General features: G+C 36.1%; 1 protein-coding gene across 10 annotated transcripts in view; it reads right to left on the bottom strand.

The window, feature by feature from the left end:
* ACBD6 (acyl-CoA binding domain containing 6) overlaps positions 1-25395 on the bottom strand; it is a 214935-nt gene that overhangs the window by 72552 nt on the left and 116988 nt on the right. The window contains exon 7 of one of the 10 annotated variants that reach the window (XM_019821778.3): positions 11398-12241. The exons of the other annotated variants lie outside the window; for them this stretch is intronic. Within the exon in view, the coding sequence (XP_019677337.1) occupies positions 12167-12241 (75 nt within the window). The 3' untranslated portion in view covers positions 11398-12166. Of the gene's footprint in view, positions 1-11397; positions 12242-25395 lie in introns of those variants that run through there. 10 annotated transcript variants of the gene reach the window in all.

Raw genomic sequence — 25395 nt, 5'->3', positions numbered from 1 at the left:
GAATGGATCTAACCATTAAACACTGTGAGGGGTGTTCTGGTTATGTTCCCCTCTTCCATCAAATATTAAAAGTACTTACAAGCAGAAAACAAAATGTTACAGAGGGAATACCAGAACAGAGGACTTAAAAAAAAAAAAAAAAGACTACCTATAAATGAGTATAGCTCCTTTCCTGAATCATCACCTTAATAGAAATATTTTTAACCACATCTAAATGGTTAAGTAGAGGACCTTACTCTAAAGAGAGAGAGGGAGAGAGAAGGTAAGAAACTATGCCAAAGACAAAATGCCTAGTACTTCAAAATGTAATAATTAGTAATTAAATTATGTCAACTACTCCTCTTTTATTACCTGCTTCTAAAAAATACTACCTGCCAGATGATGTGGGGCTCAACAACGTGATAGTTCAGTAAGGGAGTCCTGCAGGATGCTGGTGCCACTTTAACTGCTGCTGTTTTAAGTCTCCCCTGTGACCACAGCTGTTCCAGAGGGAGGCTTAGTGAAGTGTCAGCTGACAAAAGAAGAATGTCAAGCAGGCTGGGAAAAAGACAGGCTATACTCTTGTCATGTGCAATCAGTTATCCCTATATGTTCAATTAATACACTTTAATTATTAATGTCTCATTTTATGGAAATTTCAGCTTTATTACTTAAGTTCCTAACAAGTTAATGCATTTCAGTATTAGTCATTCTCTCCTTTACACGTAGAGGAAGGTAGTTTTCCTTTTTTAGCTGTTAGTACTAACAACTCAGGAGCTCTCAATGAAATTGTAAGTTGATAGGCCTGGAAAGTTGAGTTGGTGAAAGTCTTCCAAATCTGTTAACACTGATAAAACACCAATTATAAAAAGACTAATAAGCAACCAAAGGGAAAAGAAACTGACCAGAGGGTAATGAAATATATTCAGAGTCTATACTGAATTTTTCATCATCAAAAGGCCTTACTATTGGCTTAATTTTACTACTGCTTTCACAGGAGAACCTATGCTAATCCCAAAACCTGACATTCAAGTGAACAGAAATACTGAGAAAACTCAGCGTTCTCTTTGCTGGAATGTAGAGATTCTTATTCTGGATTTTCAGATTCATAGGATATCTGTGAAAGGGCTTTAGCAAGTGTATGAACCTATTAAAATTGTTTGCAAAAACTGTACATGTGTGCCCTTTCTCTCTGGTGTCCACAACTTTCCTAAAACTCTTCCTAAGAAGGTTAAAGAGCACTGTTGTGGGGTAGTAGTACAGATTAAACATGAATTGGTAATTGCTGAAACTGGGTGATGAGTACATGGAAATTCGTTATACCAGCTTCTCTAATTTTGCATGTGGTTTAAGTTTTTATAATTAAAAGGTTATTTTTTTAAGCCGCCATTTTCAAAATGGAATTTCATCTATGAATCTAAGTGAACTGCTAATGTAAGTGATAATTCTATCTTGAAGGTAAGGGAATCGGACTCATAGAAAACATACATGTAAAAAAACGTAAGTATGGAAATCTTTCATGACAAAACTTTCAATGATGCAAGTTACTACTTTTACTATTCCTTATTCTCTTTCTCAAATATACCAAAATTTGATACAAAATCAGGAAAACAGAAGAGAGAAAAGGTAACTGGCAAAGCAAAGACCACAAAGACAAAGAAGGTGGAGGTTTGATGCTTGAAGGGGAGGGGGAAAACTGAAAGGAATAAAGTGGTGGGTCTAATCAAATCACTGTAAAAAGCTGCAGCTCTCAGAGTTAACCTTGCCAATCAGAGTAAGCAGGAGCAGGAGCATGTTTGTGCACATTAAACTTTGCGTGTGTCCTTGAACCTATGGTGCACTTCCTCCTCTCAAGCAGCCTGGGAAGGCTTCATAATGCTTACGAGAGAACCTTGAATTCCATTAGAAAGCTCCACAGGAAGGAGAAACCCTCAAGTGGCAGCTTGAACCACATAGACAGCTCATACCCTTTACCGATATTAGAAGTGAGCTCATGGGATTAAGTCTGCAAGTCCTGGAAAATTAAAAAGTATGAACACACTGATAAATGCCATTACACCAACAAGAATACAAGATACCTTTAAATCTTCTCGCCTTTCCTTTCCTTTTTTTTTTTTTTTTTTAAGAAATGGCAAGTACTTAAAGCAATGATACAATAAAGACTGGTTACTAAGTCTACAATTTAACTAAAATCTGGCTAACTGGCTAAAATCTGACTAATAGTTTAATAATATTTACATGTGTATATTGCTTTGCTGTAAAATCACTCACTCATTTGAGGGCCTAGCATATTTTACCACAAACTACACTTTTAAATAAAAGGAAGTAGGAAGGTAGGTACCTTGTCTTTCATGTTATATCTATTAAGTGATTATAGTTCTACTCTGTTCTGTACTAGTAAGAAGATACATTATATCATGTACAGTTTTAGTATTACATGTAGGCAGATTTAGATTCAATATGAATGAGAAATTTCCAATTAGAGCTTTCGAAAATTGAATAGTCTACTATGTGAAATAAACAGAAATGTTCTAACAGAGGCCACCTGGCTTACCCTTTTGGAAATTTAGTAGAGAGAATTCCTGCATTAGGTGAGAAGTTGAACCAGATGGTTTTTTAAAATGTTTATTTATTTAGAGGGAGAGAGTGAGTGTGTGCACACCCCCGCAAGTGGGAAGGGCAGAGAGAGACAGGGAGAGTGAGAATCCCAAGCAACTCTGTATTGTCAGCATGAAGCCCAATGTGGGGCTTGAACTCAAGGAACCTGTGAGATCATGACCTGAGCTGAAATCAAGAGTCAGAAGCTTAACTTACTAAGCCACCCAGAAGCCCCAAACCAGATGATTTTTAAATTCCTTTTTACCCTTAAGATTTCACAATTGGTGAAACTGTGTGCCTGGATGGCTCAGTCGGTTAAGTGTCCGACTTTGGCTCAGGTGATGATCTCACAGTGTCTGAGAACCTAAGCCTGAGCCTGCTTTGAATCCTCTGTACCCCCTCTCTGTCCCTTCCGCACCCTGTGCACGGGTGTCCTCTCTTACTTTCAAAACTAACATTAAACATTAAAAAAAAAAGATTTCACAATTAGGCTTTGAATTCAGGGTCACACAACGGCAGAATAGAAACTAGAATGTAGGTAACTTGATTCCAAACTTAAGGTCTTTTCTAAACACAAGGTTATAAACCCCTCAAATGTCTTCAGGCAGTTAATACAGGACTGAGGTTAACTGGGTCAGGGAAGCAACAGTGGGGGGATGAGGAAGCGGAGAGCTCAAGCCTGTCAACAGAGGGCAGTGCCACTCAGCTCTTGCTGATTGCTGCCATATGGGAATGTGCCCAGGACGGTCTTATTTTTAGATTTTCAAGAGAATCCTAAACCCTGTGCTTTTATGTACAAACTGTGGGTAAACTATAGGTGCTAAACAAAAACTGATCTTTGGGCTGTGTATGACCCGTGCCAGTGTGTGACCATGAGATTTTCCTCAAAAACCCCACATCCAAATTACTGATTTTTAAAAATCCTTCTCTCGATTCTTCAGATTTGTCAACAGTCTTCGTGAAATACAAAAATCTAAAATTTATGCTTTATATCAATTATACAGTCTGCTACGTATATAACAGTAATTTGCTCTGGCTATCATAGATTATATTCCTGTTACGGCATTAAATTGGTTTTTCCAAGATCAACACACACAGTGCAATCTCAGTGTTCACCTATGGTCCATAATACATGTCAAATTTTCTACAGATGGTATTTGTGTATAACCAATCTTTCTACGTGTATATGTGGATATGGCCCATAAATATTCTTTTTTTTTTAAGTTCTCTTTATTTAAGTAATCTGTATGCTCAGGGTGGGGCTTGAACTCACAACTTCAAGATCATGAGTCACATGCTCTTCTGACTGAGCCAGCCAGGCGCTCTGTCCCAAAAATATTCTAAAAACACTTATTTTATAGACAAATCACTTCTTTGAAGAGACATTTTTTTTCTTGAATTATCTTATTCCCATCTTTCAGGCATTATTTAACTAGTCTATGAGAATATCATCAAAAAAAGCAAGCTTGACCATTTCTAGACTTTATTCGGTCAACTCATTTGGGAGTCTTTTGTTACTTTGTGTGAATTCCTTCATATTTAATTTGTCTTCTTAAAATTTTTTTAAATTTTTATTTATTTTTGAGAGAGTGAGAGAGAGACAGAGTGTGATAGTGTGGAGGGGGGCAGGCAGAGAGAGAGGGAGACACAGAATCTGAAGCAGGCTCCAGGCTCTGGGCTGTCAGCACAGAACCCAATGTGGGGCTCAAACCCACGAGCCGTGAGATCATGACCTGAGCCGAAGTTGGACACTTAACCGACTGAGCCACCTAGTTTGAGCACCGACTGAGCACCCCTAATTTGCCTTCTTTTTTTTTTTCAACGTTTATTTATTTTTGGGACAGAGAGAGACAGAGCATGAACGGGGGAGGGGCAGACAGAGAGGGAGACACAGAATCAGAAACAGGCTCCAGGCTCTGAGCCATCAGCCCAGAGCCCGACGCGGGGCTCGAAATCACGGACCCTGAGATCGTGACCTGGCTGAAGTCGGATGCTTAACTGACTGCGCCACCCAGGCGCCCCCTAATTTGCCTTCTTAATGTGACATTTAGAAGAACATCTTAGACTCAGCAACACCAAGCACAGCCAAGTAAATTTTGTAACATACACACATTTAAGTAATACATCTCAGAAATCATCAATGAACCACCATTCAACATTCAAACAAGTTAGTTCTTTAAAGCAGATGACTCATCCATTTCTTGAGTTCAATGAGGAAGAACTGCTTGACTTTTTGAAAAGTTACACAATTACAGAATTAACCCGGTTCTGAGGGCACAATAAACTTTAAAGTGTAAATAATGTTATGATTCAGCTGTGGGTAGCTAAGATGTTCAGAAATCTTTACGGTGAAGAAGGTAGACTGCCTGGGGATAAAGGCCAATTCTTTTGTTTTCAAGTTTAGGATAGTGTAAGACGTCAACAATTTGTGGTTCACAGCAATAGCAAGAGAGAATGTAGCCAGGGGACCATTAAGAAGGAGCAATTTACTATACCAGGTCATAACACTTTGACAGTGTCCTATAATTCAGTTAGATGTAAAAATAAGATGACACTGGGTGTTCTCTGAACTCAAAGTAATTTGAACTTGATTCACACTGTACTGTGAGTCAGTTGTTCATTCTCAGGTACAAACTTAGCAAAAGAAGTGACTATTCAATATAAAAATGACAGAAAAAAACTTATTAAAGAAAATTGTGAGCTGTGAGAAAAGGAATATAGATTAAAAGTCACACTGAAGGGGCATACCTGGTGAACAAAATAATGTCTACATATAAGAATTTCATTATAAATAAGGAAATAAATACTAAGGACATGAAGAACTTGTTACTATAATCCTCACAAAATGCATCAGATAGCTGTGGATTCTAAAAGCACAGAATCAGTGTGATAGAGAATGATGGCAGCACGATGCAGGAAAATGGCATGGAATCTGCAGTTAAAATACTGAAGTGTGAACTCTGGTTATCTACTTACTAGCCTTGTGTCTTCAAGCAATTCACATAACCTCTTTGAGCTTTAGTTTTCTCAACTATGAAATGAGGATAGTGTAACACAGGACTCCTGTAGGATAAAATGAGCTAATATATATAAATACATTTTGTAGAATAGAAAATAAGATAAAATATTTGACCTTTCAATACTGGTTTTTATCATTTTTGCTCACCATTTTCAGACTTCTTTTGCAGTGACATCTGTCTTCCTCTGTTGAGCCAGAAAACTCTGCCTACATTTTTTGGAGATGTAGAGTTTCTTTGTACAAGAGGATGAATACATTTGTTTTATTAGTCAACAAATATTTACAAAATGCCTCTAAAGCTCCCAAGATTTAAATAATACTAAAGGCTTGGGACACAGTGAGGACTAGACTTGATCTCTACCATCATACTCCATTATAAGGGACCTCTTTTTTGTTTATTTTCATTTATTTATTTTGAGAGAGAGTGAGTAGGTGTGCATGTGTGCATGCGAGCTGGGGAGGGGCAGAGAGAGGAAGAGAGAATCAGAAGCAGGTTCTGCACTCTGTGCTGAGTCCAACAAAGGGTTCGATTTCACAACTGTGAGATCATGACCTGAGCCGAAATCAAGAGTCTGACACTTAACCAACTGAGCCACCCAGGTGCCCTGGGGACTTCTTTTTTAAAACCAAATCATATTCAGCAGCATAATCTTAAAATAGGTAAAAATTGAGGTAGGGAGGGAAACTTCTAGGTACCTCTGTGGGAATTTACAAAACACTGAAAACCACTAAGCTGGTAGATAGGCCTCCCCCCAAATTTGTGTGCACCCAGGGCATGAGTACAAATGGAAATTTCTAGAACCCCTTTCTGTTGCAACTCCAGGCTCCATACGACTTCACAAAGGGTCTCACATACATGAGTAGAGACACCTCAGCTCCCATGTCCAAGCTCAATTCATCCCTCCACCTTCCAATCACTTGCCCCTTTCCCATCCTTCAGGCCTAGGGGCATACCAGCAGCAAGATCTGCCCTTGGGTTGGGTCCTGGAAGTGAACTGGGCCATTTCAATTGGTCTCCATAAAAGCCAACTGCATTTCTGGTAGAAGATGTGATTTAAAAGTACAAAGAGAAGGTAAATTTTACATTTTGGGAAGGGATAAATAAGAGACATGATTATTGTACACCTCAGCTGTTTCTTCTTTCTACTCTAGTCATAAACTAATATATTCTACCACAGTTTTAAGAGATACATTTCTTTCAATCTATTCATGTCTTAAAAAGTGTGTTAAAATTAAACATTGCAGTTGTAAAAAATAAAGAACTGCTTGAAAAAGAGAAGTAACAGCTACATGAAACACAACCAGTCAACTGCCAAGATATCTGTCAAGAGCATTAAGCCATTTCAACATGGGTACTGTAGTCTCATAATGCATACCCTTCATTTAAGAATACATCTAATTTGTCTTCAGAATGGTCTTTAGCATCTACTGCTCAAGAATGTCTACCTGATATATGTGTTACAGCATATTTGTTTAGGCCTGCCACACTCAGACAATACAGAATATGCATACTGACCAAATGTGTCAAGAAAAGTCATGAAGTATTCCAATAACCTTGTTAAGATCAAGTTTTCCTATTCTAATTTCTTTTTTTCTTTCCATAAATTTCTCAAAGACATTGTTTCTTTGGGGCATTATTACTATCCTCAATCTTTACTCCATGTTTATTTCAAACACATATTAAGTGATATGTCAAGTAATGTGTTAGGAGCTGGGAGTAGAAAAATATCAAAATTCTTACTCTCAAGGAGGCTAGTCTTATGAATGGAGATGATTATAATAAAGAATGACAAATCCTATCACAGGTGTAAACAAAGTGTATTATAGGAGTGCAAAAGAGGGGGTCTAAAAGGAGGTTGTGGTTGCAGGAAAAGGAGGGGCTAGGTCAGGGTCTTCCCAAAAGAAGTGATGTTTCAATGAAGAAACTATAGGCTTTGTGTACATGTGTGTGCATACACTCGTGTGTGTGTGCGTGCTTCAGACTGGGGGAGTACTCATCTACAAAGGAACAATATTTTTATAATATTTACTGAATGTGTACTGTATGTCAAACATTAGGCAAGAGACTACTTGGAATATTAAAGAAACAGAAAACCTGATTCTTACACTGAAATACCTTACAATCCACTAGTGACACCAAAGCTGAACAATCAAGTAAATACAATTAAGGCAAAAACAGCAGTTAAATAAAATGACTGGAGAATATCCTATATATATAATGGAGTTTACTTGAGAACTGAGGTTCTTCTTTAATCTTCCTTGGTTAAGGAATTTTTCCACCATGCTGTCTTGAACTTAATCAGGGTAGATAGTCTCTCACTACATTTGCCTTCCAAACGACATTAAAAAACTACAACTTTAGGGGCCCCTGGGTGGCTCAGTCGGTTAAGCGTCCGACTTCAGCTCAGGTCACGATCTCGCGGTCCGCAAGTTCGAGCCCCACCTCGGGCTCTGGGCTGATGGCTCGGAGCCTGGAGCCTGTTTCTGATTCTGTGTCTCCCTCTCTCTCTGCCCCTCCCCCGTTCATGCTCTGTCTCTCTCTGTCTCAAAAATAAATAAAAAATGTTAAAAAAATTAAAAAAAAAAAAACTACAACTTTGTTTCCCAAATATGCAATCAGTGAGGAGTTGCTAATGGTTTATTATTCTGGTATGGACATGAACTTACAGAAAATATGTGAGTTCCAAAATGAATAAAGGGCAGAAACTGTAGAAACACACTGAAAAATGACCTCAGGTTGAACAGCCTTGTTTATTCTATTTAAAAATACATTCTCTGAAAGTCCATGATGTTTTCACTTTCGTTTGATAAACTAACTGAAAATTTACCAATCAGGATCATTTGTTAGTGGAAATCTTGGATTTGACTCTTGACGTTGGAGCTGTCTGACTTTGGATAATTATGTGGAAAAATTTCTTTTAATAAGAAAAAAAATGACCAAATACGTAGACATAGCTTGCACAGTTATTTAAAAAATAGCAAGTGCTCAGTCCATAGGATTATATCTAAATTTGCATCCCTCCTTCAAACTTGGCACCATATCTAGGAAATCTAAACAGTTGTTAGTGATTCATCACAGCAATCCATTAGTTTTATCTGATTATTTTATCCTAGCTCCTACTTAAGATACATAGCACCACAGAACTGGCAGGTGAATATAGGGTTTAGAATTACAAATCCAGTACTACATGGAATTACATGCAGACATTTTAAAAAATTGAGATTCTCATCTTCCCAATATCTGCCATCCCCAACTCATTTACCGATTCATAATTTTTGGAGTTGAGGTTTATTTTTTTTTTAATTTTTTAAATGTTTTATTTGTTTTTTTTTTTAATTTTTTTTCAACGTTTATTTATTTTTTGGGGACAGAGAGAGACAGAGCATGAACGGGGGAGAGGCAGAGAGAGAGGGAGACACAGAATCGGAAACAGGCTCCAGGCTCCGAGCCATTAGCCCAGAGCCTGACGTGGGGCTCGAACTCACGGACCGCGAGATCGTGACCTGGCTGAAGTTGGACGCTTAACCGACTGCGCCACCCAGGCGCCCCTGTTTTATTTGTTTTTGAGATAGAGAGAGACAGAGCATGAACAGGGGAGGGGCAGAGAGAGAGGGAGACACAGAATCGGAAGCAGGCTCCAGGCTCTGAGCTGTCAGCACAGAGCCCGACGCAGGGCTCGAACTCACGGACCGCGAGATCATGACCTGAGCCGAAGTCGGACGCTCAACCGACTGAGCCACCCAGGCGCCCCAAGGTTTATTTTTAAAAAGATCTATAGTTGTGGGACGCCTGGATAGCTCAGTCAGTCAAGCATCCAACTCCTGATTTCCACTCAAGTCATGATCTCACGGTTTGTGAGTTCCAGCCCAGTACTGGGTTGTGCGTTGGCACAGAGCCCACTTGGGATTCTCTCCCCCTCTCTACCCATCCCCTGCTTGTGCTCTCTCTCTCAAAAATAAATGAACATTAAAAAAAAAAAAAGAAAAAAGAAGATCTATAGTTGATTCTAGTGATCCAGGTTTGGGAACTTCTGGAATATACAAAGTGAGCTCGACTACTTCATAAAGCAAGTAATATTGGATAAAATGGTATGGTCATAGAGGTGAGGCTTTAATAGTCAAGCATAAAAGCTGAGAACCAATTCATAGATAAGACACCACTAGATGTTCTTGGTCATAGAATCCTTTAGATATTGAAGTAGCATTTAGATAATGGTGTTTAAGGAAGACTTAATGTACCAATATTATGGAGGATCAAAAAGTCACTTTAATAAGTTGCCACAGCAATATACTGATGAATGAATGTTAATTCAGACCAGATGATTGTCAATGGAAATGAAACATATACTATGAAGCTCTCCATACCTTACAAGGCCAACAACTCGAGATCTCAAGATCTCAAGAGTTTACTTTCCCACAGTCAGATGGCAGTTGAGCCTGAGTGGCAATAATGTTATTAAACAATGAGTGGAATGCTGGATGTTTGTACTAAGTAATTATTATTATTATGGATAAACAATAATATAATGAATAAAAGAACAGCTAAGCTTTTGACAACTGAGTAGAAATTAAAAGTATGAAAAGAATGGGACAGAAAGAAACCTGTCCTAGTAACACGCTAGCTTGATGGTTTTATTACACATGGTTCTTACTATTTTTTATTATGAAAATACTATTTTTATTATGAAAATACTTGTAGATAGAGAAAAGCAGAGACCCATTACTCATATTTAATAACTGTGAACATTTTGCCATACTTTTTCTTTCTTTTCCTTTTTTGTTGAAGTAGGATAAAGAAATTATGGTTGACATGCCATCTTGTCCCTAAATATATCAGTGTGCACCTAAAAACAAGGAAAATTCCTACACAACCAAAATACCATTATCACACTTAAAATGGTTAATACTAACTCCTTAGTTTTAATGAACATGGTCCTCTTAACGTTTATAGTTATATGTAAATCAAGACAACATGGGCTTGTTATGTTCCTTCCCCAAAGCAATCTATACATTCTTTTAAATTATTGATGGAAAAGGTAGCGACTTTGCAAATCCTCTGGATCTTACTGGCGATGTGATAGAAACTCCTAATTCAAAAAAATGTACCATTAATGAATGTTAATTTGATAATCACAAAAAGAATTCACTTGGAGTTTCATACACAGTGCTTCAAGAAGACTTTCAAGAGTTCTTGAGAGTATTACTACTTTCCAAGAGTCATGGGTGTAGACTGAACATCAGCAAGAACCATGGCATGATCAAGACTTTGCCCTTAACAGAACTAAGACCTCTGGCCACTGTCAGATAATCTGTCACTATAAGCTACTTGTATCCAAGCCAGATATTTATTGCTATTGATCTGCCTGGTCCTAGCAAAAGACTTTTGTTCTCCCAGACCGGGACTTTGACCTCAATTAAGTTATGAATTTCAATCCGATAGACTGCTCCACTTACCCTACTGCTCTCCTCGACTGGATTAATTAGAATTAGCTAGGCCGAGAGTCACCCCAAGCTCCTCATGGATCATATTATTTTAATAATAAATAAAAGAATAGCAGCAATGTACAAGAAGTATTTTGAAAGATTGCTCATCTAGGAACATCATTCAAAACCTGCCAATATCAATTTCTCTGATTTTGATTACCTCATTTACTTTTTATTTCTTTTCATTCATTGGAGTCTCCCCTTTTATTTCAGCTTTCTAAACATGTTCTTTGCATTCAAACATCAAAGTACTTGCCATTTTAGCACTTTGCTGCTATTTTAGGGTTTCATTAGAAAGTAACTCATCAAAGCAATCATTTGCAAGAATATAACTCAAAAACATTTAATAATCTCAGAGCATCAAGAAAAAAACATTCCATCATCCAAGAAAAATACTAGTCTTTAGCTAAATGCACTTTCTCTACAGCTAGTTAATACATTAAAAGCAGACAAATCAGAATGCCACTGAGAAGGCAATATCCAAAGTTGCAAAGAATAAGAATGTGCAAATACATTTATTTTTAATCCATAACCCACTGGGACACTGGCCATATAATGGCCAATGAGAACTTTAAATCATGTTGATAACAATAATCAGTGGGATCAGTATTTGCTGAATATACTGTTCTAAATTTATGATTTACTCCATAAACATAAAAAATTTATTCTAAAATGTAAAGAATATTATATAAGAATGTTTACATTCTGGGCTATAGTATTTGGTATCTGATACTGAAATTGTAAGATTGTTAGAAAGGATTTATAAGGGAATTATAGAATTTAGAAAGGATTTATAATTCCCTTTATAAGGGAATCCTAAAACTCTATATATTTTCAACTGATGTTTCTGACATAACAAAAACCCTTTTACTTCTTTGATTACTAAAATTTTGAGTTTTGATTAGCTTGAGGGAACATAAAGGAAAGATTTCATCAGAATGTCTAAGTCTAGTAGTAATTTCAATATTAAAAGCAATACAAAAATTAAAGCACAAACTCTGCCCTTAAAATGCTGAGAATTACATGTATATTTGGAAGGTACAGTCTACAAAAGGATATGTCATAAATTTACAAATCAGCAATTTATCAAGCCTTTAGTAACGGTAGTGTTCTTATCAAATAGTCTCCTGGGAAAGAAATACGCACACATGAAAGTGACTCCTGCAATGAAAAATGAAACAATTATATTTTTTTAAAATTACAACTATTGGATTTAATCTCCATTCCTCCTCTTCTCTCTCACTACCACATACACACTCATTTGGGTTCTGTAGATCATGTAAAACGCCATTCATTTTGAAGAAGAGTTTTCTATTTTCCCATGGAAAAATTCTAAGCTCAAGTACCAGTAAACATTTCTTCCTCAGCACCCAAAACATACCAGTAATCTAGTAAGAAAAACAAAACTGGTATGAGGACTGGAGTCTTTACAATGTGGGAGAGAATCAAGGATTAAAGAAATAATTTGAAGGCTGAGGCTATTTTCATAATGAGCCACTCAGCAGGAAAAGATCAAATGACAAAATGTATTGTGCTTTGGCAAAGGGCTTCTGTTTTCACACCTGACTTTCATTAAGTTGCATATTCTTAAGTGGAATTAGAGCAATTCTCTAGCAAATCATACAGGTGATTTAACACATTAGCCCAGATTTTTCAAATGACCTCTTAATTAGGGTCACAAGGATAATGTGTGAGAGAAAACAGGAAAATTTAACATATTTACACCTTCCCCTACAGTGGAAATATCTGAAATGTAGACAATGACTTATCATATTAATAGTATGAGAACTATATATTATATATATATATTTATATATATTTGTAAGTGGGTTTGTATTTGTATACAAATATATACAGTGTATTTGTATACAAATATATATATGTATATATATATATTTGTAAGTGGGTTTATAAATGTATGAAAGAATTTAAGAGTTTGAAAAAGTATTTTTTGATAAATTTACAAAAAATATACACACTATGTCATTTACTAGTATTCTCTATTTGTGCTTAACCATCTAAACTTTTCAGTCTAATTTAAATATTCTAATACTGAATGTCCAGGAATAGTGTTTACATATAAAATAAAAGTAGTAAAAGGGAGAAGGTAAGCCTTGTCCATTTCCTAGGGAGGACTTTTTAAAGACCGACAAAAAAAAAAAAAGATCAATACATGTCTTCTAAAATTAGCAAATGAGATACTTAATGGTATTTAGATATTTGAATATTGAAAGAAAGGAAGGTAAGATAAATCTAAACTATAAACTCCTTCTCTTGGGAGAAAAATTACTGAAACACTGGAAGAATATCTTAAGTGACTATACAGCCTTGTTAAAAACAAGAAATTGCCTTGAAATATTGTTTTACCCAAGCAGTACGTGTACATTTTATATCCTATTCCACAATTATATATCTATGTTTGTTTACCTAGAAAATGACTTTTAGAGCTACTTCTAAGTTAAATTATTTGTATTCCCCAAATCCTCAAGACAAATGGGTACTCTGGAAAGATGCACCATATTCGTAAGGTTTCTCATATATTCTTACATATACCATGTACTCCACTGTTGCCAGGGACAGAGGCCCTCAGTTTGATAAACCATTTAAAAAAAACAATAAAAAACTTAAAAAAAATTGAATGGCATGGAAAAATGTTCATTTTATAATATTAAATGAAAGAGAAGTACAGAAACCACATACATGGCTGGTTTCTGGTTCCAAGTAGGATGGAAGAAGATATAATAAAGTAACTTTCCTAATGTTAGCAACAATGAAAGAACAGGAAAATTGAAAAATTGTGTTTATGAAAGCAAAAAGGACTGAGTGAACTAAATCAGAGAGCTATTCAGAGAACAAGCTCTCAAAAATGAGAGAGAGAGAGAAAGAAAGAGAGAGAGAGAGAGAGAGAAAGAAAGAGAGAGAGAGAGAGAGAGAGAGAGAGAGAGAGAGAGAGAGAAAGAGAATAGGCTCTTTCCTGCTGCTTTCTTACCTGGGAGTATTTGCTGATTCTGTGTAAAGGCTGAGGAATGAGAGTGGCTCAAATAAAATGATGACACTGGGGAAAATAACATTTTGGAGGTTGTTAGGGGTTGGGTCAACAACTGAAAAATTTCAGAAGTCCCAAACACAAAGTACTATTTTCCCACTGGTTTAATTTCTGAGTTCAGGGGCTATGTGGGAAGCCAGAGTTTCTAAAAGAGCACATAGGAATCTGTTGTTTTGGAGTATTTGAGGGAGATAGTCCCGGTTGAGGAACAGGGCCTGCCTCAAACAACAAATGTCAGCCCAAACACATTTACCAAAATTTGGAAGCAGTGTGGGATAGGAAGCTGGAGAACAAAGCTCAAAGCAGAAAGAATCAGACGGAGTCTTAATCAGTCTTTCAAGAAAGGGAGGCAGAGACCCTTAGGCTCCCAAGCAAAAGCCCTCAAGAGCCTCCCCCCAAGATATGTAAGAAAGCAGAGGTATAACTAGAGTTACAACCTAGCCCCAACATTGCTCAATTCTTCACTGGCCTGAAGTGATTAGCCCCTCAATCAATATATCTGACAGATGATAAGGGGTGCCCTTTCTTGGGGCAAATAACACTGACTTCAGTCTCTATTCTCCTTTATGCATAATGTGCAACATACCATTTTAAAATTATGGGATATAGCTCTTCCTCTTCCTTTCTTGAACAGTTCAGCTTTAAAACCATAGGTAAGGTTGAATGAAGTAGGTATTCATGTGAATGGAAGGGTAGAGAAAGGGGAGCTGTCATGGTACAGAGCAAGGTATCAGAGCCTAACTAGGATAACAGGGTGTCCACCTGGAGTGGTAGCAGCCTAATGTGAGGTGTCAGGGCTCACACAGGATGAAGAAGACGTCTAGATAGAAAATGGTCTGGGGCGCCTGGGTGGCTCAGTAGGTTGAGCATCTGACTTCGGCTCAGGTCATGATCTCACAGCTCGTGAGTTTGAGCCCCGCATCGGGCTCTGTGTTGACAGCTCAGAGCCTGGAGCCTGCTTTGGATTCTGTGTCTCCCTATCTGCCCACTCACATTCTGTCTCTGTCTCTCTCAAAAATAAACATTACAAAAGAAAAAAGAAAAAAGAAAAGAAAAAAGAAAAGGAAAGGAAAAGGAAAAGAAAAAAGAAAAGAAAAGAAAAGAAAAGAAAAGAAAAGAAAAGAAAAGAAAAGAAAAATGGTCTGGTACAAAGTGTCAGAGTCTATGTAGAGTGAAGAAGACAGCCCTACAAAAGGTTGGCAAGGTACTGGATGCTGAAGCCTAAGATGACTGAGGAAGGCACTCCCATGAGACAGCAGTCTGGCTCAGAGTGTCAGAGACCAAGAGGAATGAGGACAACATGCTCCAGGAGAGTGGTCTGAGCAAACTGTCAGAAGTTCAGAATGATGAGGGCATCCCTGCAGGAAGGGGGGTGGCAGCAGCAATGAGAGATTGATCAAATAGTAAATATGATAAGATAATGGAGCCAGATTTCTCACTGTCAGAGAAAGAGAGTTACACGTAGAAAAACTGAATGAATCTTCTTGTTTTGAACTGGAAGTAGAGATACTGGTGTGAACTTATGGTATACACACACAACATACAAAGAAAAATGAACACAGATATTAATGTGTATATGTATATGTGTATACACATATATGTCAGAGGATTTGGGAAGAGTGATAGCCCAACAGCAATGAGCACACCTACTCAGATCCTGGTTTTTAAACACCATTCTCTACTAAATTGAACCACAGCTTTCTGCTGTTTCCATGGCTGGGAAAGAGAAGAGTTCAAGATGAACTGGAACTTCTTGCTATGCAAGAAAATATGAAAATTCTCAAAGAATTACGGGAGTATGTCAAAAGGACACAGAAGCCAGACTGAAGTGGCTCCCATTGGCCAAATATGGAATAATTCGAGCATAAATGTAAATAATAATAAATAGTATATTACAATATAAAATAGGGAACTATGAATCCGAACTGATATAAATAAAAGCATGAATAAATTGAAGTTTTGATGAGGACAAGATATTTATATATCTCCAAGTATCTTTCCCACAAAACAGTAATGAATCACAAAGGGACAAAAGTAATTTCACTTTGAAAATCTTGACAGACATCACTTAACTCCGTGATCAACATAAATATCAGTAATGGGGCAAATTGAAAGTATGAGCTATTAGATAGGTCCCAATAAGAATACAGTATCACTTCTACAACATCACTGCAACAGATGCGTAATGTAAACATAATCAGGAGAAAACATGAGACAAACTCAAATTGAGAAACAGTCTAAAAAATTATTGGTCTGTAATCTTTAAAGATATCAAAGTCATAAAGGTCAAAGAGAAACTGTGTAACTGTTCCAGACTAAAAGAGATCTTTAGTTTCCTCCTTTAGGCCCTTTTAAACATGATAATCAAATGCAATGTGGGATTCTAAACTGAATCCTTTTATTATAAAAGAAACTCTTGGGCCAACTGGCAAAACCTGAGTGATGTATAAAGATTAGATGACAGTAATATATTAGTGATAATATCCTCATTGTGATAGTTTATTTGTGGTTATATAATAGAATATCCTCATCTTTATACAGGTGATAGGGCATAATGTTGGCAAAATGCTCTTAAAGTTCAAGGTTTAAGATTCAAACACGCTTATTGTTTGTAGAAATTTGAGATTGTTTCACAATTAAAAAAAATTTAATTGAGACATGTGGACAAGTGGGAAATTGTGATCTATAAACAAAAGAAGAAGGAGCCAAAAGCAGCTGCCTCAAAGATGTCAGTTATTTAAATTAAGAGAAAAAAACTGAAATGATCATTACAAATACATGAAAGAAAATAGAGTAAAAGATGGAAATTTTCAACATAAAAAGGAATTAGGTAAAGTTATTCAAATGATCATTCTAGAACTGAAAAAATGTAACTAAGAACTCAATGCAGTCTTAACAGAAAAGATTACCAAAGACAAAGATGGGTCAACAAAAATTATCCTAACTGAAGCATTCAGAGAACTAAACAGCAACATAACATAGATGAACAAATAAAAATAAACAAAAACAATAAAAGAGAATATATGACATTTAGAATACATGTCAAGTGGTCTCACATATGAGAAACTATAATTCCACATGAGAGAAGAGAATGGAGAAGCAATATCTGAAGACATCACCATCACAGCAAAAAAATTTGTGAAATCAAGAGCTATGTCAGAAGGTTCAGTGGACCCCAGAGTTAAACACCACCACCCACCACCACCACCACCACCACCAACTTAGCCACTCTTGGAAAATGATACATACTGTGAAAATCTTAAACGTCTGAGCAAAAAGATATCACCTTCAGAGTAAGAACAATAAGATTTACAGCTAACTTCTAAAAAGAAAATATGAGAGCTAGAAGAAAATGGAATGGCAGCTCTAAAGAAAGAAATACAGGGGCCAGACCTAAAATTCTCTGTGAAGCAAAATTATGTTTTTAAACTATAAATGAAATAGACATACTCAGATAACTAAAGGTGAAATGACTCATAACTAGAAGTCAATATTATAAGAAATATTGAAGTTCTGCAGGCAAAAGGAAAATGATACCACATGAAATCAGGAAAGTACAAGGAATGAAAAAACATCAAAAAGAAGGAATGAAAAAGCATCATTTATGTGAATAGAGATAAAGACTATTGAGTGTTTAATGCCAAAACAGTATCCTGTGAGGTATGTACTTAGAGAGGTAAAAATATATCACAGTTATAGCAACATAAGCAGGGGAAAAAAAATAAACAGAATCATATCATTTTAAGATGTTCACACTATTCAGGTGAAGCAATTTCAGGTGTAATTTCTATCACGACCACTAAAAGAATGATTCTAAAAGGAATGGCAAATACCCATTAAAGAAGGCAAAATGGAGTAATAAAAAAAATACTTCACACAGAAAAAATTGGGAAAGGAAAAACAGAGAAACAGAAGGTGATACAGAGAACAGAAAGATGACAAAATTAAGCAGATTAGCACCACAAATTACATTAAATATAAATTAAACCTCACCATTAAAAGACAAAGATCTAAATAAAAACTAAGACCTACCTACATGCTATTTATGAGAAACACACTTTTAGGTATAAAGACATACTGCTGATTGATTGAACTGTGTTCTCCTCAAATTCTTAAGTTGAAGCCTTAAGCCCTGATGTGACTGTATGTGGAGGCAGGGCCTTTAAGGGGGTAATTAAGGTTAAAGGAGGTCAAATGAGGCCTTGATCCAACAGGACTGTTGTCCTGTTAGAAGAGGAGACGCCAGAGACTTCTCTGTGAACACACAGAAGAAAGGCTATGTGAAGATACAGTGAGAAGGCAGGGTTTTGCAAGCCACTAAAAGAGATCTCACCAGAAACCAACCTTGCCAGCCCTCTGCTCTTAGACTTGAAGCCCCCAGAGCTGTGAGAAAATGCTTGCTGTTTAAGCCACTCAGTCTGTGGTATTTTGTCACGGCAGCCCAAGCAGACTAACACAGAAACGGGTAAAATTTAAAGGATAGAAAAAAATACATAAGGTAAACACTATCCAAAAAAACCTGATGTAACTATAAAAACACTAAACAAAGTGTATACATATATATATACACTTTGTTTAGTGTATATATATATATATATATATATATTGGCTTTTATATATAGATTTATACACATTAGATTTTATATATATATTAGATCTGAAAATAGCCATTTCTCAATGATAAAAGGGTCAATTCAACAAGAAGGTAAAACAATTTTAAATTTGCATCTAATAACATAGTTTGAAGGTATATAAAAATGAACACACTTATAAAAATCATAATTGGAGATTTCAACACAATTCTCTTAGCTGATAAACAAGTAGACAAAAAATCAGTAAGAATATACAGCCCTTCACTATTAACCAACCTCACATAAACGATATTTGTGAAAGACTACACCAAACTGCAAAATACAGTCTTTTCAAGTGAACATGCAACATTCTCCAAAATGTACCATATAAAGAGCCAAAAAGCAAGTGTTAATTTCAAAATACTGAAACACTCCAGAGTATGTTCTCTCATCATACTTGATTCAAAATAGAAATGAATACAGAAAAGGAACTATAAATTCCCCCAATGCTGGGCAACTAAACAACATACATCGGGATAACCCACAATTCAAAGAAAGAAATCACACTGGAAATTAAAATATCTTGACTAGAGGATAATAAAAATATCTCAAAATCTGTAAAATGCATTTAAAGGAGTGCATAATGAGAAATTTCTACCTCTAAGCACACCTACTAGAAAAGAATAGCTGAAATCAATATCTAAGCTTTTATTTCAAGAGGTTAGAAAAAAACACCACAGCAAATTAAATCCAAAAAAAAAGGAGGAGGAAAGAACAAAGAACAAAAATCAATGACACAGACACAAAATGTAGGATTGGGACAATTAACAAAGCTAAAAGCTTGTTCTTTGAAAAGATTACTAAAGTTGACAAATGCTTAAAAAAATAATCAGTAAAAAATATATTAGAAATATCAGACAAAAAAATACATCACTACACACACAGGAGACACTAAAGTGCAAGATGATATTATGAAGAACTTTAGGTCAATTTTTTATAACTTAAGATGAAACAGGCAAATTCTTTGAAAAACCCAACTTATTAAAACTGACCAAAGAAAAAATAGAAAATATGAATAATCTATCATTTAAAGAAACTGAACTTATAATTTAAAGGCTTCTAGGTTCAGATGGCCTCATTGGTGAATTCACCTAAACATTAATTCATCTATAGTACTTATAATTATATGTGTCTGTACATTTTTTTTAATGGTTGATCTAGGTATCACTGTGTGTGTGTGTGTGTGTGTGTGTGTGTGTGTGTGTGTGTGTGTGTTTACTGTTTACTGGTATTGATAATTTACCACTCTGATGAAACTGTAGAACTCTTACCTCCATTTAGCTCCCTCTACTTCCTCCCTTTATAAAATGATATTTATCCTGCTTAGTGTTTGCTGAGCTCCTGGATCTGTGACTTGGTGTCTATCATTAATTTTGGAAAACTATCAGCTATTCAAATATTTCTTCTGCTCCATTCTTTCTTCCCCTTCTGATATTTTAATTACATGTATGTTACACTTTTTGAAATTGTCCAAGAGTTCTCAAAATTTCTGTTCTTTTTATCTTTCTGTTTTTTTCTCTTTGCATTTCAGTTTTAGAGTTCATACTGACATATCTTTCAAGTTCACTGACTCTTCTCTCACTTGTGTACTCTACTGAAGAAACTACCAAATGTATTCTTTATTTCTGTTACAGTGTTTTTGATTTTGAGCATTTCCTTTTCATTCTTTCTTAACGTTTCCGTCTTTCTGCTGACATGATCTATCATTCTTATATATAGTCTACTGTTTCCATTAGATTACTTAACATATTACTTAATCATACAAATTCCCTATCTGATAATCCCAAAATCTGTGTCATGAGTCTGGTTCTGATACTTGCTTTGTCAGACTATGATTTTTCTAACTGTTCACCATACCCTGTAAGTTTTTATTGAGAGCCAGATGTGAGGTATCCAATAATAGAAACTATGGTAAACAGAAATTTAGTGTGATGTTTTATATCAATCTGGCTAATAGTTGGGCTGTGTTCAATGTTTACCGTAGCTATAGAAACCTGAGGCTTCAGTTTCCTGTTTTTGTCTTGTTGTCTTTGGGTTTCCCCTGTTGTCTTTGGGTTTCCCTAAGAGCTCCTACTTAAAAAAGAGTCAATGTCTTGGAGCTCTTTCAGCTACAATCTGCTCTTACTGTAATGAGAGCCACATGGCTGTGGTGGTAAGGTATAGGGAGCAGAGAAGCATTCTGTAACCTTATGATTAAATCTCAGTCTTTCAGTGTGCCTGGATCTTTACAGGTGTTTCTTAGTACCCACCCACCCCCCCACCTCCTCTTAGGAAAATTAAAGGGGGCTGGAGTAGGATAACTGCTCTGGTAGACTTTTCCCTTGGAAGGTGGGCCTTTGTTATGAAAAATGCTCTTAGTATGTTTCAACATTGTTATTTCCCCTCTGTCCTGACAGAAACAAGAGAGATTTTTCCTCAGATCTTCACTGTGAGAACTTGAGGATAGAAGTAGGTTCCTATAAGTAAAACTCATGATATAGTGTGGGGCACACCTAAGACTAGGCCCCTGGAGTTACTTCCTCTCAAGCTACTCCACACTGAGCCTCCAGCTATTGATCAATTACCACTTGTGTTCCTACGAGTTTATGGCTCCAGTGGCTTTGGCTCCAGGTGATCTCAGCTGTGATTATCTGTGTTTGCCAGTTTCTTCAGGTGTCAGGGTGGCAGTTTACTCTGAGAACTTAATTACCTGATAGGCTCAAGAAAAGTCATTTGCTTTTAAGTTTGTTCAACTATTTTCTTCCATTTTTTTTAATGTTTATTTATTTTTGAGAGAGAGAGAGACAGAGACAGAGAGAGAGACAGAGAGAGAGACAGAGAGAGAGAGAGTCGGGGAGGAACAGAGAGAGAGACACACACACAGAACCCAAACCAGGCTCTAGGCTCCGACCTGTCAGCGCAGAGCCCAACGCAGGGCTAGAACTCATGAACAGTGAGATCATGACCTGAGTCTGACGCTTAACTGACTGAGCCACCCAGGTAACCCAGTATATATATGTTTTAAATCACCTTTGTTGATTTCTAATTTAATTGATCCACACTCAGAGAATATGCTGATATAAAATATTTTCGTTGATATCTGCTTTGTGGTACATTATGTCAACAGTTGTTTAAAATACTTCTAAAACACTGCATTCTCAAAAAAATTGAGAAAACAATCCCATTTAAATTGCATCAAAAAGAATAAAATAATTAGGAAGAGATTTAACCAAGAAGATGAAAAAGATCTGTATACTGAAAATTGTAACACTGGTAAAAGAAACTGAAAAAGACACATATAAATGGAAAGATATCCTGTGCTTTCTTATTAAAATGTTCATACTTCCCAAAACAATCAACAGACACAGTGCAACTCCTACCAGAATTCTAATAGAATACTTCACAGAAATAGAAGAGCCAACCCTAAAATTTGTATAGATCCATGAAAAATCCCAAATAGCCAAAGCAATCTTAAGAAAGAAGAACAAAGCTGGAGAGGCATCACACACTCTCATTTCAAACTTCATTACAAAACAGAATAGTACTGGCATAAAAACAGACACATAGACCAACAGCACAAAACAGAGAAGCCAGAAAAAAGCCACATATATGGTCAATTGATCGGAGGCAAAGGGGGCAAGAATATACAATGGGAAAAGATAGTGTCTTCAATAAGTGGTATTAGGAAAACTAAACAGCCACATGCAGAAGAATAAAACTGGACCTCTATCTTACACCATACACAAAAATCAACTCAAAATGGATTAATGCCTGAAATCTTTACAAAACTGAAAGAAAACACAGGGAGTAAGCTCCCTGTGTTTTCACATGACCTTGTCAATGTGTTCAACTATTTTTTTGTCGTTGTAAGGATCTATGTTCTTTAATTTTGGAGCCCCCACCCCCTTATAATGTATTGTCTTAAATATTTCCTGTGGATCAGTAGAATATTTATATAACATCAGATGATGTTAAAATTTTTGATTCAGTGGTCAAACATAATTTTTAAAAGTCCAGAGTAAAGGACAGTATATTATGTTTATCTCTATTTTCACCCATTCCATTGTTGTTTCTCTTTCTTCTTTATGTTCCAAGTTCCCTTCTATTATAATTTCCTTTCTATTTAAAGAAGTTCCATTTAGGGGAGCTCAGTCGGTTGAGCGGCTGGCTTTGGCTCAGGTCATGATCTCACAGTTTATGAGTTCGAGCCCCACATTGGGCTCTGTGCTGACAGCTCAGAGCCTGGAGCCTGCTTCGGATTCTGTGTCTCCCTTGCTCTTTGCCCCTCCCCTCTCACACTCTGTCTCTCTCTCTAAAGTAAATAAACATTAACAAACTGTTTTAAAAATAAAGAACTTCCATTTAGCCATTCTTTTAGAGTAGATTGGTGGGTGACAAATACTCTGTATTTTTCTTCATTTGAGAATGTCTTTATTTCACCTTATTCTTGAAAGATATTTTCACTGGCTATAGAATTACAAGTTGACAGCTTTTCTTTCAGCACCTGAAAAATGTGGTGCCACTTCCTTCTGACCTCCATGAAAAACCATTTCAATCACTGTTTCCCCATAAACATAATGCATTCTTTCCCACTAGCTGCTTTCAATGTTTTCTTCTCTTTAATTTTTGGAAGTTTGATTTTGATGTATTCTGGCAAAGAATTTTTCAGATTCATCTGTTTTGGGTTTGTTCAGCTTCTTGAATCTACAATGCCATTCATCAAATTGGGAAGTTTTCAGCATGATTTCTTTCAATATTTTTCAGCTTCACACTGTTTTCTTCTCCTTTTGGAATTCAAATGACAAAAAAAGCTAAATCTTCTGTAATTGTCACACAGGTCCTGGAAGCCCTGCTGATGATTTCTTTCCCATCTACCTTCTCTCAGTTTTTCAAATTAGATACTTTCTACCTATCTGACTTCAACTTCACTGATCCTTTTCTTTATCACCTCCATTATTGTGGTGAGACCAGTTAATTTTTATTTCAGTTTTTATATCTTTGGTTCTATAATTTTTGTTTAGTTCTTTTTTATGTCTTCTATTCCTTTGCTTAGGAATAAATTTAACAAAAGAAATATAAGACTTGTACACTGAAAACTACAAAATACCACTGAAAGAAATTAAACAAGCCCTAAATAAATGAAAAGACATTTTATGGATAACAAGACTTAATATTTTAATATGTCACTACTCCCCAAACTGATCTATAGATTTAATGCAATCCCTATAAAAATCTTAGCTGCATTTTGTTTTGCAGAAATTAATAAGCTGATTCTAAAATTTATATGGAAATTCAAGGGACCCAGAATAGCAATAACAATCTTGAAAAAAAGAACGAAGTTGGAGATCTCCCACTTCTGTTTCAAAATATACTACAAAGCCACAGTAAAGAAAACTAAGAAAATCACAATTTGAATACGCAAAGGCAATCCACACACACCAAACACCAAGGTGACTCAGATATTAGAATTATCTGACAAAGATTTGAAAATAGTTGTCATAAAATATTTTAATGAGCAGTTATAAGCATTCTTGCAATAAATGACAAAAACAGAAAATCTCAGGAAAGGAATAAATTTAACAAAAGAAGTGAGAGATAGTGTGGTACTGTCATAAGGGTAGACATATCAATCGATGGAAAAGAAAGAAGAATCTAGAAATCAACCCTCAAATTTATGGTCAATTGATTTTTGATAAGGGTCCTACAACAATTCAATGGGGAGGAGGAATAGTCTTTTCAACGGAAAGACCGAAACAACTAGATATCCACATGTAAAAGAATAAGGTTGGACCTCTACCTCACATCGTACACAACTCAAAATTAATCAAAAACCTAAATGTAAGAGATAACATTATAAAACTCTTAGAAGAAAAAGGCTCAATCACTATGGTCTCTGATTAAAAACAGTTTCTTAGAAATGACATCAAAAACACAAGCAAAATAAAAACTAGATATACTGGGCTTCATTAAAATTAAAACTTTTTGTGCTTCAAAGAATACTACTAGGTCAGTAAAAAGACAGCCCCCTCAATGGAAGAACATATTTGCAAATCATATAAATGATAAGGGCTTATATTCAGAATACATAATAGGTCTCACAACTCAACAGTAAAGAGACAACCAAATTTTTAAAATGGGGAAAGACATTGTTAATATCAATCTGTTCTAGTTGGCTGAGGTATAGAGAGCCCCTACAGAATTAGGTGAATCCACAAAACTACCCTGGTCCCTTTTCTTTGGGGGTTCCTCTTAATTAATTATGGCTAGGGAGATTAAAAGAAAACTGCCAAACAAAATAAAAGGTCCGATTCAGGCAGTCACCTCATTTATCCCACTCCTAATATCATCACCTAAGCAAAGTCCCCAACTTCCTCCCTTGCACTCACACCCTTCAGACTCTGTTTTGACATATTTTCCCTTTGAGTCACCACTGTTGGTCCTTTCAAAGCTGCTTTCACCCAGATAAATACCTTGAGAGAGGAGAGGATGGCAACACGAGACACAAATGATGATCCGCCTCAACAGGGCTGGCCTTGAGTCCATTCCCTTAACAGATTTTGCCTATAAAAAAACTTACTGAGCTTTCCATGGCTTTTTTCACCCAGTTAAAAAAAAAGTGGTCACAGGATCTGAATAGACATTTCCTCCAAAGAACATAC

Source organism: Felis catus, chromosome F1, assembly GCF_018350175.1.
Source record: "Felis catus isolate Fca126 chromosome F1, F.catus_Fca126_mat1.0, whole genome shotgun sequence".
Classification (NCBI taxonomy): domain Eukaryota; kingdom Metazoa; phylum Chordata; class Mammalia; order Carnivora; family Felidae; genus Felis; species Felis catus.
This window is presented reverse-complemented; position numbering and strand designations above follow the sequence as displayed.